The sequence below is a fragment of the Sycon ciliatum genome, chromosome 1 (assembly GCF_964019385.1).
Source record: "Sycon ciliatum chromosome 1, ocSycCili1.1, whole genome shotgun sequence".
Classification (NCBI taxonomy): Eukaryota; Metazoa; Porifera; class Calcarea; order Leucosolenida; family Sycettidae; genus Sycon; species Sycon ciliatum.
Window position 1 is genome coordinate 21336226 of NC_088643.1, and position 14138 is coordinate 21350363.

The window sequence follows — 14138 nt, forward strand, 5'->3', positions numbered from 1 at the left end:
GTAGTACTGAATCAATGAGAATTAATCCCAGTCCTTATGAAGTTAGTTATGTTGCAACGTTGTGGAACTAAGAGAGTCTAGACTCTAGTCACAACATAAATTGGTGCCGAAACCATGTCCGAGTATCCAGGGAGTCTCCGAGTTTTAGCAAATAAAATTAGTGCATTGTATTCTACTGTCCACGATGACGATACGAAGTGCCAACGTTTAGTTTCAGAAAGTTGTCCATCTGACGACGCAGACCAGTGGGTCGGGATTCGGACCCAGTTTTGTGAACAGCATAGAGATGCCCTCACGAAGTTGGATGCTGACCTAGATAAGTACGGCGCTGCGTTATACGATTTCGTGGCTAGTGGAGCAACTCAAAAAAAGAAAAAGAAAGAAGATGAAGAAGAGTATGAAAATATGGCCAGTACGTTACCGTCGTACTTCAAAAATCTGTCCCTGCTGAGTGCTCAAGCCAAAAGAGCCACAGCCAGCGCCAGTGCCCAGAACACCAGTACCAGCAGTCAAGCACCTGGAATTGACGTCCAGCAGCTGCTGACAATGCACACCGCAACTCAGCAACAAACACAGCAGTTGCTGTCAGCCATTGGGAAGCACACCAGCACGGTTGGCCAGCTGGCGGCCAACTCGGCACAGCCTGCACAGAGTGCTCATGGATCTGTGAAATTGCCCGTGCTCACAATCAGGAAGTTTGATGGTGACATACTTCATTTCACTGAGTTCATTGACATGTTTCAATCTGCGATCGGTACAAATCAAAGCCTGTCTGCCGTACAGAAACTGTCGTATTTGAGAAGTCATTTGACAGGCATGGCCCTGGATGTTATTGCCGGTATTCCCACCACCGATTCAAATTACCCCGTGGCGTTAGGATTATTGAAGGATCGCTTTGGCAAGAAGGATGCCATCATCGCAGCCCGATACCGCGCAATTACCGAAATGCCAGCGCCATCAAATAAACCTCACATGTTGCGGAGATTTTACAACGAGGTGGAGGCTAATTTGCGCTGTTTGCAAGCGGAAGGTCAAAGTGTGCAACAGGAACTGCTGATTCCTGTCATCACTTCCAAGTTACCAAAGTGCGTCATCGTACAACTTGAGACACAGAAACCCCACAATCAGAGTTGGACTGTTGATGAGCTGCGGAAACAGCTGGGAATCTACCTGGAGGTCCGTGAATCGGCCGAGCGACTGGCAGGAGACACAGCCAGCAAACCAGAGAGCACTCTGCCACGACCACCGCCTGTTTCCGCACAGCCTCATGCTGCCTACTCCCAACCTCCGGCCACGGCAGCCACGTTAGTTAGCTCTGTGCGGCGCGCCACTCCGAGATGCTTCTTCTGCAAGTTGCAACACTTCTCGGACACCTGCCCAACGTTCAACACGGTTTCTACCAGACAGCAGCAGCTACAAGACCACTGCTTTGTATGCTTACGGAAGGGACATTGGGCAAAGGACTGTACTGCTAGAAGACCCTGCTATCACTGCAATCTGTTGACCCATCACCGTGCCCTGTGCCCTCAGAAATTTGGCTCATCACCAGTGTCAGCTGCCGCAAGTACCTTCTATCCTACTCAGCAGCAGCAAGGGCCACAGAAACATACTACCGCTACGGTGCACGTCCAGTCCAAAGGTGTGAATCTCCCAACCGCCATCGCAACTGTCGCCGGGCAAGGCAACATCTCAGACTGCCGACTGTTGTTTGACACCGGCTCAACTCGCACATTTATTCATGAATCGTTAGCTGCCTCTGTCAACGCAGCTGTTGTCGGTGAAGACGTGTTGTCCATCGCTAGTTTTGGATCTGCGTCCCGGCGAACGGTCACCCTGCCGAGAGTGGAGTTTTCCCTCCTATGTCGAGATGGATCAGCCTTGCCCGTAACCGCCAATGTTATGCCGTGGATTTGTTGTCCTGTTGTCAAATCCCCAATCGACATCGACCAGTACCCTGAAGTCAAGAACATCCAACTAGCTGACACCATTGTCACCAAGCGTGAGGAGGTAGAAATTGACCTCCTTATCGGCACGGATTTCTACTTCTCCATCATGGGTAACGGTCACATCCAACTCAACAATGGCCTGGTCTTGCTGAACTCCAAATTGGGATTTGTCCCAGCAGGCCCTACTGACACAGAGACAGATGACACTGCGGGCCACATAATGCTCACAGATGCTACCACCTTGCCAGACCCAGTATTTGATCTCCAACGTTTCTGGCGACTTGAAGATATTGGTATCACCGATGACATCAGTGATCCGCAGACAGCGGACGACATTGCCCTGGAACACTTTCGCAGCTCCTTGCAACTGATCAACGGCCGATATATGGTATCTTGGCCATGGAAAGATAGCCATACTCCACAACCTAATCTACCAGAGAACTACGAGCTCGCCTTCGGCCGTCTCAAATCCTTAGTCAAACGACTCCAGCAGACACCACAAGTGCTAGAGAAGTATCATTGTACCATCACAGAGCAGTTAGCCAATGGCATTATCGAGGAAGTGAACCTTGATCACCAGGATGGGCCGATTCACTACATCCCCCACCACTGTGTTGTTCGCCCCAGCAGTACCACAACAAAGGTTCGTGTGGTATATGATGCTTCCGCCAGAACTCGCGCAGAACACAACAGCCTGAACGACTGCCTGCACCGAGGTCCGATACTTCTGCCGGATCTGTGTGGTATCCTGGTGAGATTTCGGCTACACCCCATTGGCATTGTCAGCGATGTTGAGAAGGCCTTCCTTCAGCTAGGTCTATCTATGACAGATCGCAATGTAACACGGTTCCTATGGCTTCGCGATCCTACAAAGCCCGTCACCACAGCCAACCTAGTGATCTACCGCTTTTGCCGAGTTCCATTTGGCATTGTCGCTAGCCCGTTTCTTCTCGCCGCCACAGTCGACCACCATCTCCAACAGCAACAGACAGGGACATGCGATGATGTACGTCGCAGTATCTATGTTGACAACGTTGTCACCGGGCAGAGCAGCGTCCAGGATGCTACTGCATACTACAGAGAGGCAAAGGACGCCTTTGCCAGTGCCACCATGAACTTGCGTGAATGGGGTACCAACGATCCTGACTTCAGAGATGCTCTAGCTCCTGAAGACAAGTCTAGCTGTGATGTAATGAAGGTACTGGGTATGTCATGGGATACCAATCGCGATACTCTGTCGACGGCAAAGTCAACCACAAACCAGTACTCCGTCATTACCAAAAGAGATGTCCTCCGCAGCATAGCCCAATTCTATGATCCGATGGGCCTGTTCTCCCCGGTCATCATGCGTGCGAAGATCCTAGTACAGAGTATATGGAAGCTACATGTAGACTGGGACTCTCCGCTGCCTGACGCTCTCGTTCATGAATGGAAGGATATCCTGTCCGATCTGTCCTGCGCAAGTGACGTTGCCATTCCTCGCTTCATTGGACCAAAAATCCACGTCGACAAGGTCACCTATGAACTCCACGTCTTCTGTGATGCGTCTCAAGATGGTTACGGTGCAGCCGCGTACCTGTGTGTGAGACAAGTTGACGATGCCTATTCGTCAGTTGACCTGATCTACAGCCGAACACGAGTCTCGCCCATCAAGGCTACAAGTATACCACGTCTAGAGCTCCTAGCAGCACTCATCGGCGCCAGGATCATCAAATTTCTGAAGAAAGAGCTTCTGGGCACAGTTCACATCTCAGCTACCCACCTGTGGTCTGACTCACAGTGCGTGCTTGGCTGGATTAAGAATACTGAGAAATCGTACCCTGTCTTCATCGCCAATCGGTTGAAGGAAATCCGTGCAGACCAGAGTGTGTGCTTCAACTACATCCGTACAGCCGACAACCCAGCCGACCTACCATCCCGTGGAGCATCGCTAGCCACACTGACAGACAGTACAGCTTGGTGGTGTGGTCCAGAATGGCTTCGAGATCCTCCTGTACACTGGCCCAAAGACGTCATCGATGCTCCTTCCACAGTACTATTCGCGGCGGAGGGTCCTGCGGAAACCGAGACCAGCAGCAAGCCATCACCGCTGAGTATAGATGAGAGCAAGTATACTTCGTTTGAGAAGCTAGCCCGTGTAACAGCATACGGTATCAAGTTTGTCAAGAGATGCCGTCAACAGACCACATGCGGCACTCATTTGTCTGCTGCTGAAATCGACAGCGCCAAACATCTGTGGATTCAACATGTTCAAGCAACACACTATACACCGGAGATTGAGGCTATCAAAAGCAACGCCAAGAACAAGCTGGTCCAAAACCTTGCGCTCTTTCTAGATGAACATAACCTCATCCGCTGCAAGGGTCGATTGGAGAATTCATCCCTACCATACTCAGCGAAGTATCCCATCCTTCTACCTCGTTCACATCCAGTAACCACAGCTATCATCAATGACTGTCACCGCATGGTGCTGCACAGTGGAACTAACCATACCCTATCGCGAGTCAGGTATGACTATTGGGTCCCCAGAGGACGACAAACCGTCAAGACTGTACTCAAGAAATGTGTTGTATGCAAGAGGTTCAATGGTCGGCCGTACTCGCTACCGAAAATGGCACCCTACCCTCCAGAGCGCGTAGCTGAGTCTAAACCGTTCACACACGTCGGCGTCGACTACTTTGGCCCAATGACAGTCAGAGAACATGGACTCACCCACAAGGTATGGGTGTGCCTATTTACGTGCATGGTCACACGTGCCATCCACCTCGAGCTTGTTGCTGACATGACCACAGAACAGTTCCTGATGGCATTGCGCAGATTTGTGGCAAGAAGAGGAGTACCGCGCAAGATCTTCTCTGACAACGCTCAGCAATTCCTGCTTTCGAAATCGACTCTACAGCTTGCTTGGGAAGCCATTGTGAAGGATGACCACACTCTTAATTATGCTGCTTCCCATGGAATCGAATGGATTTGCATTGTGCAACTCTCCCCATGGATGGGCGGGTTCTATGAACGGTTGATTGGAATCGTGAAGAAAGCCCTCCGTAAGTCTATTGGCAGACTAGTTCTCGGAACAACGGAGCTGTCAACCATTCTCATCGAAGTTGAAGCAGTAGTAAATTCACGACCGCTGGTGTACGTAAGCGATGAGATCTATACGGTCTTGACACCTGCCCACTTCTTATCATTATCAGCCGAAATCAGTCTACCCCAAGGGCATGTAGAAGGGGACCCTGATTTCGCCCCAACAATGTCGTCAGCGGAACTGCTACTTTCTACGTGGAAGAAAGGTCAGAAGCGATTGAATGAGTTTTGGAACTGTTGGAGATCTGAATACCTAACCAGTCTACGAGAACGGCAACAATCGCAGTTGAAACAGGTTGCTCATTCTACCGTGAAGCCAAGGATTGGACATGTGTGCCTCATCAAGGATGACGCGCCCAGAGGTATGTGGAAACTGGGTATCATCAGCGAACTTCACGCTAGTCGTGATGGAGAAACGCGTTCCGCCACGGTGAGGACGCCCAATAACAAGCTCCTACGGCGCTCACTACAGCACCTATATCCGTTGGAGTGTGAGTCTGCTCGACCTGCTGACCACTCGTCGAATGAACCACAGCCTCCCGCTGTAACCAACGACGCACACGTCCCTGCAACAGCTTCTCGACCGGTAAGACGAGCTGCTATCGAAGGCTTAGGACGTGTCCTGGATTTGCACGAGGCAGACTTGGTTTAGTTCACCATGCTGGTGTCTGTCTCAATCAGCTATCATCCACTCAAGCTGTATAATTATGTTCACCCCCCTTTTTATTCGAGTTTTCTTTTCCTCTGCCAACTTGCTCTCCCACTCACTACTTTGGCACTAGGGTGTAGTATGGCTCCATGACTTATGTGTCCTTGCTCTTCAGTACCTTCGCAATTTGGTTCACAAGATATGTCACATCATTAGCGTAGCCTGTCAGGAGACATGCGTCTGTGGGGACTGCCCTAGTTAACATTAACAATACCCAAATAATAATAATCACCTAAATACGCGGTTCTTATGCGCTATTATAATCTTTCTCCCTTTGGTCACCAGGTCTTTTGTGATTGATCTCTCCACCTGTGTGTGGGAATGTCGTGATTACATCACGAAGTTGTACATAATATCACGTGTATGTTTGTGTGACGTTATCGTCCACGTAGCATTAGCCCTTTTGTTTGTTTTGATGGCTTTTATGGTTTTACCTAGCTTCTTGATGATCAGAGATTAGAGTAAGTCATGTAGTACTGAATCAATGAGAATTAATCCCAGTCCTTATGAAGTTAGTTATGTTGCAACGTTGTGGAACTAAGAGAGTCTAGACTCTAGTCACAACAGCCCCTGCAGTAGCGTTGGTGTTCAATAACTACACGTAGCTACAGCATTGCATGCAGTACTGTAGTAGATCTACGAATAACGAATCGGTATACAGTAACATAATCGTTGCACGGTCACTGTGTGACGAGTGTGTCACCAGCTCAGTGGTCACATAATAAATATTCAGTTATTTTGACTATGACATGCCTACCATACATCCTGATACGGCCTCGTGAGTCGTGCGGGAAACTGAACCAGATTCCAACGCACTACACCGGTACTGCGTAAATCTACCGGTAGATCATTTCGGAATACCTTCCTGCTCGGAGAAACGTCGCTTTGTGTGGTCGTGCGTATTAATAGTAACATGCTGATCATATTGCTCCGTTCGATGGCTGGTTGATGAGTCTCATCGAAGCAGAATCAGCCCAAGCCCTGTCCTTGTTCGTTAGACTGCCAGAAACACCAGGTGACATTCGCAACGACGTACATGCACCAGGGCCAAGCAAAAAAATGAGAGTTTTCTCTTTGCCAACTAACGTGTTACTTTAGTAGTCGCGTGCTCGCCCAGATTGTCGCTGTGGCAGCGCAGCCGCCAAGATGCGCGTCTGGCGGAAGAGGAGGAAGAGACGTGCAGGGAGCGTAGCCGAGCGGATACGACGTCCAGTGCCGACGGATACACGGAGTGTAGGTGGTTGACCAATGCCGCAATGGCAATGCCATGCAGCCAGCACTGCGTTGAGCTGCACTATGGAGTGGAGTGCAGCTGCGCAAGACACACGGGGTCGAGAACGAGCAGAGAGAGGCGCAACTCTCGGCCAGTTGTAGCAGCAGTAGCAAGACGCGTACCTGGGATTGTTTATCTACTCTCTCTTCGCCGAGTCGGTGTGCAATTACTTGCTCCGGACGGGCTGCGATAGAACGTGGAAAGACGTCAGTGAGCGCCCACCTCCGCGGTTGCTTCGTCGCGTTGTGGTTGACATCGCTCGCCGCCGGGTGACGAAGTGCAGTTGAAATGTGCTTGATGTGACTCGTGTAGGGCACTAGTATGCGCAGTACAGGATTTTCCTTGCTGGACCGGTAACTCCGACACAGCACGGTGGACTGTCAGAGCGCTGAGGTGGGTGACTATCACCTTCAGTGGAGCGAGCTGACACGTCACTTGGACGGGGATAAACGAAGGGAATCATAGCATCATCATCAACTTGTGCAACCGAGGAGGCAGCCACCAGACGCCGCCCGTAAGTACTGTTGGCGGTGTAGTCCACTGAGACCAGCCAATGCCTGGCATGCAGTGAGAAATTCAGGGACCAAGTGGCTGTGACTTGGAGAAGCTAATCTGTAATCATGGCAGTGTCTGGTGGCATCATAGCCGTGCTGGTCATCATAGCAGTGCTAGGAGTGTCCGGTCTGGTCTTACTGGCTCTCTACGTCTTCATGAAAGTCAGAAAGCAGACGACGGAGGACGGGCTGCCGGGAGCTGCGGCTGCGACAGTACCACCTGGCGGCGCGAACAGCACAGCAGCTGTGTCGCTGACCGGAGGCACGGCTGAGAAAGACACGGCGGCGAGGAACCAACCGAACAGCGGAGGTCGGCAGGAGAAGAGCGTTGCCGTGGTGATCGGAGTGCGGTCTGGACAGCAAAGCGGCATTCCACGAGACATGTCGCCAGCTGGAGGTTTACCAGACAAAGCCAACGGCAAAGGTAAAGATAATAGTATTATTATTATTATTGCAAATAACGCTGAGTAATTAAACAAGGTATAAAAACCAGCATTTGCCAAATGAAAGGAAAAATGAGGAACGAGCGGGAATGAGGTGCTTATACGCATGCAACTGCAGAATAGGCAGAAAAGCAGAAGAGATAGTAGGTGATGTTCAATAACTAGTTGCAGTATTGCTCAATGAAATCCAGTCGCGTCACTCAAGTCTACGCCTTGCATCACTCCCCAGCCCAGTGTTCGCAGGTCTAGGTCTACGTGTACTTCAGTGATGTGACTGGATTTCATTGAGCAATACTGTACACTCCTGGCATATCACGAGTGCACAATCTGTAGAGTATAATATTATTTGCAAGTTTCAAATCTCCATACCCGCGAGCCGGCAGCTGTTCCGACCAGGGAGTAGTACAATAGTCAATACCTGGTTCCAACCGTTGAACACGAGCCGGCACGGCTGTTTGCATAGTATTTACATCAACAATTCAACATGCCATCGAAATGGAACTAGCGGGTGGTATATGTGTTTAGGTGGAAAGAGAAGACACGTGTTATGGGCCAGACCAAGTCTATAGCTGTCCACAATGCGTCTATCGTGCACACTGGAGTCAGGACTATAGGTCATGGTGGTGGTGCCGGCTGGTGTGGATCGATCCAAACTGCTCGGCGTTTGATCCCCAAGAACAATGATACAGCAGACACCTGTAAAACCGCTGTGCAGTCGTTCCAGTACATGTATGCATCCGCTAGGGTCCCAAATACTGCGCTCAAGTCCATGCCGATGTATTGACCAAGTTCTAAACTGCATGTAGCGCAGCATATGCAGGCGCGTGCCCCGTATGGGTTCCTGGGTGCCCGGAACCCCCTTTTTTTTTTAGCTCAAAATGCAGGATTTTGCTTCATTTTTTGAAAAATTTTCACGGGGGAGGACCCCCGGAACCCCCCCCCCCTTCAAGGGCGCCGGCGCACGCATCTGAATTATGTGTACATCATTGAACAAGCACCAGGAAAACACTGTGTTCTTGCATGCTATCACTGCTTGGAGAATGCAATGCATGATGGGATGGTGGCGGGCGGACAGGCATAGATCATACAAGCATGTACTGTATCTGCAGACAATGCCAGCTACAATGTAGTTGTACATTGCCACGTGTAGCCCCATGCCATATACAGTACTTGTACAAGTGCCCTTCCTCTAACTTGACATACCATAATCGCGCGATTAGTGCCCCCCCCCCCCCCCCCCCGGGCTCTATTTGCTCAAAGTCGATTTATATTCAAGAGAGGGCAATAGTTTTCAATGCTGGTGCATTTTACGTCATCCAGCATAAAACAAAGAAGGCAAAGAAGAACGGAGTGTAAAGTTTAAATGTGCAACTAGAACTGCAATTTTGATCCTGAGCCCACCAGTCCAGTGAAACGGACAAGAGCACTAGCAAAACAACACCAAAATTGCACGTGCGCTTGATCACAAGCGGGGAGGCCTCAGGGGGCCCGGCCAGGACACTATTCAAGAGAGGGCTCTAATCTAGGGAGTACAGTACAAGCTAGTAGGCACTCGTTTGTGGCACTCGTTTGTGAACTTTTACGAGGGATGATCCTACAGCACTGGCGGGTGCCGAAGAACGGCCAGGCTAGAATTTCACCAATTTTTAAGAGCGGTCTACATAGGCTGGATTTTTGCAGACAAGACAGAAACCGTAACATACACTATAATGTACACTCAGACGTATAACTCTGCATAAATGTACATGTAAGACCGTACCGTCGAATAAGAACGAAACGGCTGTGTTCGCTAAAAATAAGAACGGGCTCAGTAGGCTAGAACTCTGACCCCCCCCCCCCCCCCCCTTCCCAGTTCTTCGGCGCTACCCGACAGTACTGTATGATCCGATGGCAATGTGTCCTGTGCTTCTTGCTACCTGCGCCAAGATGGCCTTTCAGAAAGCATGAAGTCGCCCAATCTCAGCTGGGATGCACAGGCAATCTTTCAGGACCAAGAGCCAGGGCATGGAAAGCCCAGTGTTTCACTACCCACAGAGCCTCCAACACTGCTGAAAGCCAAGATACAGGCCGTGAACAGTAACAGCAGCATCGGCAGCGCGTTGGAGCGCACCTCCGCATTGTCCCTGCAGGCCTTCTCTGAAGAGGTTGCAGATCGGGCTCGTCGCAAGGCCAGTGATGAAGCAAGGTATGCATCCGGCCACGAATCATGTTTTCGGAGCCATTTGCACTATATGCATTGTGTGTGCCCCAACCTTAAAATTTCGTGTGCAATATGTTACACTTGATGTGGTTGAAAACAAAACACACACGTACCCCCCCCCCCCCCTCCTCCTCCTCATGCAGGCACACAGACACATGAAGTAGTTTGTTCTTTGCTCCCATCAAAAGTGAAATCAGCCTTGCAAGCAACTTGGCAACTGCTATAGGACTCTGTGCATTGTCACTCATGATCATCATCATAATGAGATGTAGGATGCTTTGATGCACGTTCTGTGTGGCACACAATCTTTGAACAACCCGCCGCATTGTAAGTACAGTGGAGGGCGGGTATGATAATACTCCATCGGTGTAGTGTTCATATACAGTATATAGTATAGCACACACACTATTAGCACCCTGCACTGTCTTTACCCTTATCCATTGGAGATGAGTGACTATATTCAATCTGTCACTAAAACTGGTCTCCGGAAAGGACTTACCGTAAGACTTGGGCAACAAGCATTAGTTCCAGTTATACCGATAAACTAGTGTGGCATCTCTGATCTCCACTGTAGACCCATGCTTCCAGAACTGACAGTAAATTATTTAGATACAAGGGGTTGACTTGCACATGATGTACATGGACATGTACCTGACTGCACAATTATTGTACAAGACACATTATTTCCCAATTTCTGCTTGCCGTGATCCTGAGGTATGAACATATCTGTCTGTTGAAAACATACCGGTATGGGTGCACACGGCTTGTTCTACTGATCTTCCTTACAGCATATGCAGAAAGCCGTCAGATGAGACGCAGCCAGCTGTCAGCATTGTACCGTCGCTGGCACCCAAAGCATGCACGAGCAGTGCTGCCGAGTTGGAAGTCCAGCGTGCCCGCAGCATTTCAGCCGTGGTGGCCGCCAAGCAGAGACAAGCGCTGGCGATGAAGCGCAAGTCAGCCGGCTACTCCAAGGCATCGCGGCACTCGGAAGGCGGGCAGCGGAGAGCGTCTGCCCCGGTGAAGAAAATGGCAAAACGGGAGCGCTCCCTGTCTCTGCCAATGATCTCGGTTGAACGTGATGGCAGGTGCAGCTTTCTGTTGAGTGATCCTGGCTCGTCTGATTCGGACACAGAAAACAGAACAGGCAATTCCTGTAAGGATGCGGCAATGCGTAGGCCGGGTGGTCAGGGCCGGAAGAAGGCGATAACATCTTGCCCGCGGATGCCAGTGATCGCTTCACCGGTCATCCAAACACCGCAGAGTGAGCTATGGCAGGTGCAGGAAGTCTCGTCGCGGGTCATACCCGCCACGGGAGCGGTGGAGATCGTCGACCTGATACATTCCGACCCTGGCGACTGCGATAGCACGGAAGAGGACAGCCTGTTCGTGGCGTCGCCGGCAATGGCACGGGCCTGGCGCCATGACGATAGGGACAGGCTGGGCCGGGACTCTCCAGGTGCTGCGTTCCAAAGTGGCCTAGAGGGTAAGATAAGTCCGTGTACAGTTTTTTGTCCTGTTGTTGAGTACTAGTACTTCAGAAGTACTTGTATGAGCAATCGCTATGGAGACAAGAATTGCAGCAGAATGCAGCATCAATGTTGCAGACATCACCATGCAACGTAACATCTAGAGTATTTATTCATTTATTCGAAAATCAACTTTCTTGTTCTGCTCTTCAGTGGAATGCGGAACTAAAGTCAAACAAAATTGAAAGAGCGCGGCAATCGATATACGCGATATTGGAATGGAATAACAATTGAAACCTCCAAACGTTGTTATGCTGTGTAGCCTGTGTTGCTATGTCTGCAGCACTGGTATTCTTTATTGAGTGCTAGCTTACACCACTGCAAGAGTATAATAACCCTTCCTCCCCCCCCCCCCCCCCTCTCTCTCTCCAATAGGGACTTTGCCTGGGTTTGTTATGGGGTCTGCCAGTGGTGGAAACTCGCATCGCGTGGTTCAGTGTCTAGGGCGATATCAAGAAATTGAGTAGCAAAGTAGTGTTCGATGATGAAAAGTTGCCAAAACCTCTTTCTCTGAAGAGGTTGCGGATCGGGCTCGTCGAAGGCCAGTTTTAGGTTCACCTGATTCATTCTATTCTTCCACCTGTACACACACACAAACACTCTTTCTCTCTCTCTCTCTCTCTCTCTCTCTCTCTCTCTCTCTCTCACTCACTCTCACTCTCTCTCTCTCTCACTCACTCTCTCTCTCCTCTCTCTCTCTCTCTCTCTCTCCTCTCTCTCACTCTCTCTCTCTCTCTCTCTCTCTCTCTCTCTCTCTCTCTCTCTCTCTCTCTCTCTCTCTCTCTCCCCCCTTCTCTCTCCCCCCCCCCCCTTCTCTCTTTGTCTCTGCAGCGCCGGCTGGCCAAGTACAGCAAAGGCGCGTGCTGTCATTGCAACACATGAAGACGTACGATGCAAGACCGGCAGCAACTACATGTACTGCCAAGACACTGGCACCGCCGCCAGAGGGCCACCTGCAGCGCGGCTCGCGCTTCAAGCGCTCGCGGCGCAGCAGTCAGAAGCAGCGTGTGCGCGTGGTTGGCCGCGCCGTCACCTTCCACAGCCACAGCGGACCGCCTACGAGGACACCGGCATCGGGCTCCTCGAACACGCCAGGCTTTCCGGCCGGCGTACCGCCAGGTGGTGCCATGGTGAGGAGAAAATCAAGTAGCAAGGATTGCCAGCGCAGAGCGTCGGTGGTGGAGATGCTGCACAGCGAGACACAAGACGAAAGCAGCACGGCGAGCGTGGGACCGGAACGCCCACTGGAGAACAAACTCACTGTCTCAGTGCCTGCTGGCAGAACAAGGACCAGGCCATCACTGGTGTCCAGTGATCGAGTGCCGGTTCCCGACAACTCTCCCGCAAGTGATAGTGACACGGCATTCTTGACTGGCAATGGCGATCCCACAGCTGACGCACACGTGTTTGCCTCCGCCAGCAAAGCATGTAGTCATCAAAGACGTCAGCAGCGAGACATGGCATACGCCGCGGCATCCTCCACCGAGGCTCTGAATGAGCCGGCCGTGCGGTGCTACGTCCCGTCGCCCGATGGATTCGCGGCACGAGCAATCACAGTCACCATTGCCACTCCCAGCGGAGACGAGGTCAGTGATAGCATGGTGCTCGACTCGTCGGCGGACAATCACACTGACTCGCCATTGTCACAATCAAGTGCTGCCCAGGCCGGGCACAGTAGCTGCACAGGACCGTCAGTTTCACCAGCATCTCTCTACTCCGACGACAAGCAGGTAGGCATAGACGTCTACTGCAGCAAGTCGGCACAAGGTTCACGTCGTCTGCCGGGCGACCTGGCATCATCTACAAACACACTTGACACGGACAGTGCAGTTTAGGAGTGCAATGTACTCAACGGACAAGCATGTGTTGTGAAGATTCGATCAACACCAGAACAATGTTTAGCAGTAATTCCTGATTCCAGCCACTTTATAGTTTGAATTGGCTGCATGCATTTTGTTGCTAAGTTAGGGGTTAGCGGTGATCAATAGCAATAATTCGTGAACCGAAGAGATATGACAATTCTTGCCGAGATACTAGCCATATGGTGACTCCAGAACCACACACACGCGCACGCGCGCACACGCTTGCAGAATATCACGAATCTGTCACAAGTGCATGTACCACAGTGGCACAATGAAAGTGTCATGGCAGTCATGACTTCTACCATGCCAACACTCGAGCCTCCGCATGTACATTACTTCGACGTAAATTAGAGTGTAAATTCTAAATTCCATACTTTCTTCACTATGACGTGGAGATTTCAAGAACAGAGGCAAGATGAACACTACAGGCTGTGCCAGTCAAGTTCTTTTTTCTCTTTCAAAATTTCAAAATAATTTTAAATATTATTTGAAGACAGTATCAATCTCCTTTGGCCGTGCATGACAGCGGAGGGCACCA

At 50.6% G+C, this 14138-nt stretch overlaps 2 protein-coding genes across 2 annotated transcripts; both read left to right on the plus strand.

Moving 5' to 3' along the window:
• Nucleotides 1-405: 405 nt before the first annotated feature.
• LOC135821610 (uncharacterized) lies at nt 406-5682 on the plus strand. Its single transcript, XM_065334636.1, has one exon. It carries the CDS (start codon nt 406-408, stop codon nt 5680-5682), a length of 5277 nt encoding a protein of 1758 aa, XP_065190708.1.
• A 1451-nt stretch (nt 5683-7133) lies between these two features.
• Nucleotides 7134-14099, plus strand: LOC135817820 (uncharacterized). The gene is made up of 4 exons (XM_065331099.1): nt 7134-7990; nt 9936-10194; nt 10998-11695; nt 12570-14099. The coding sequence occupies exons 1-4, from the start codon at nt 7633-7635 to the stop codon at nt 13571-13573; spliced, it is 2319 nt and encodes a 772-aa protein (XP_065187171.1). The 5' UTR covers nt 7134-7632; the 3' UTR covers nt 13574-14099.
• The last annotated feature ends 39 nt before the right edge of the window (nt 14100-14138 follow it).

Coding starts and splice junctions, on each gene's coding strand:
- LOC135821610 (XM_065334636.1), top strand. CDS start 406: ATGGCCAGTACGTTACCGTCGTACTTCAAAAATCTGTCCCTGCTGAGT.
- LOC135817820 (XM_065331099.1), top strand. CDS start 7,633: ATGGCAGTGTCTGGTGGCATCATAGCCGTGCTGGTCATCATAGCAGTG. Junction 10,195..10,997: donor AAGGCCAGTGATGAAGCAAG/GTATGCATCCGG, acceptor TCTTCCTTACAG/CATATGCAGAAAGCCGTCAG. Junction 11,696..12,569: donor GTTCCAAAGTGGCCTAGAGG/GTAAGATAAGTC, acceptor TTGTCTCTGCAG/CGCCGGCTGGCCAAGTACAG.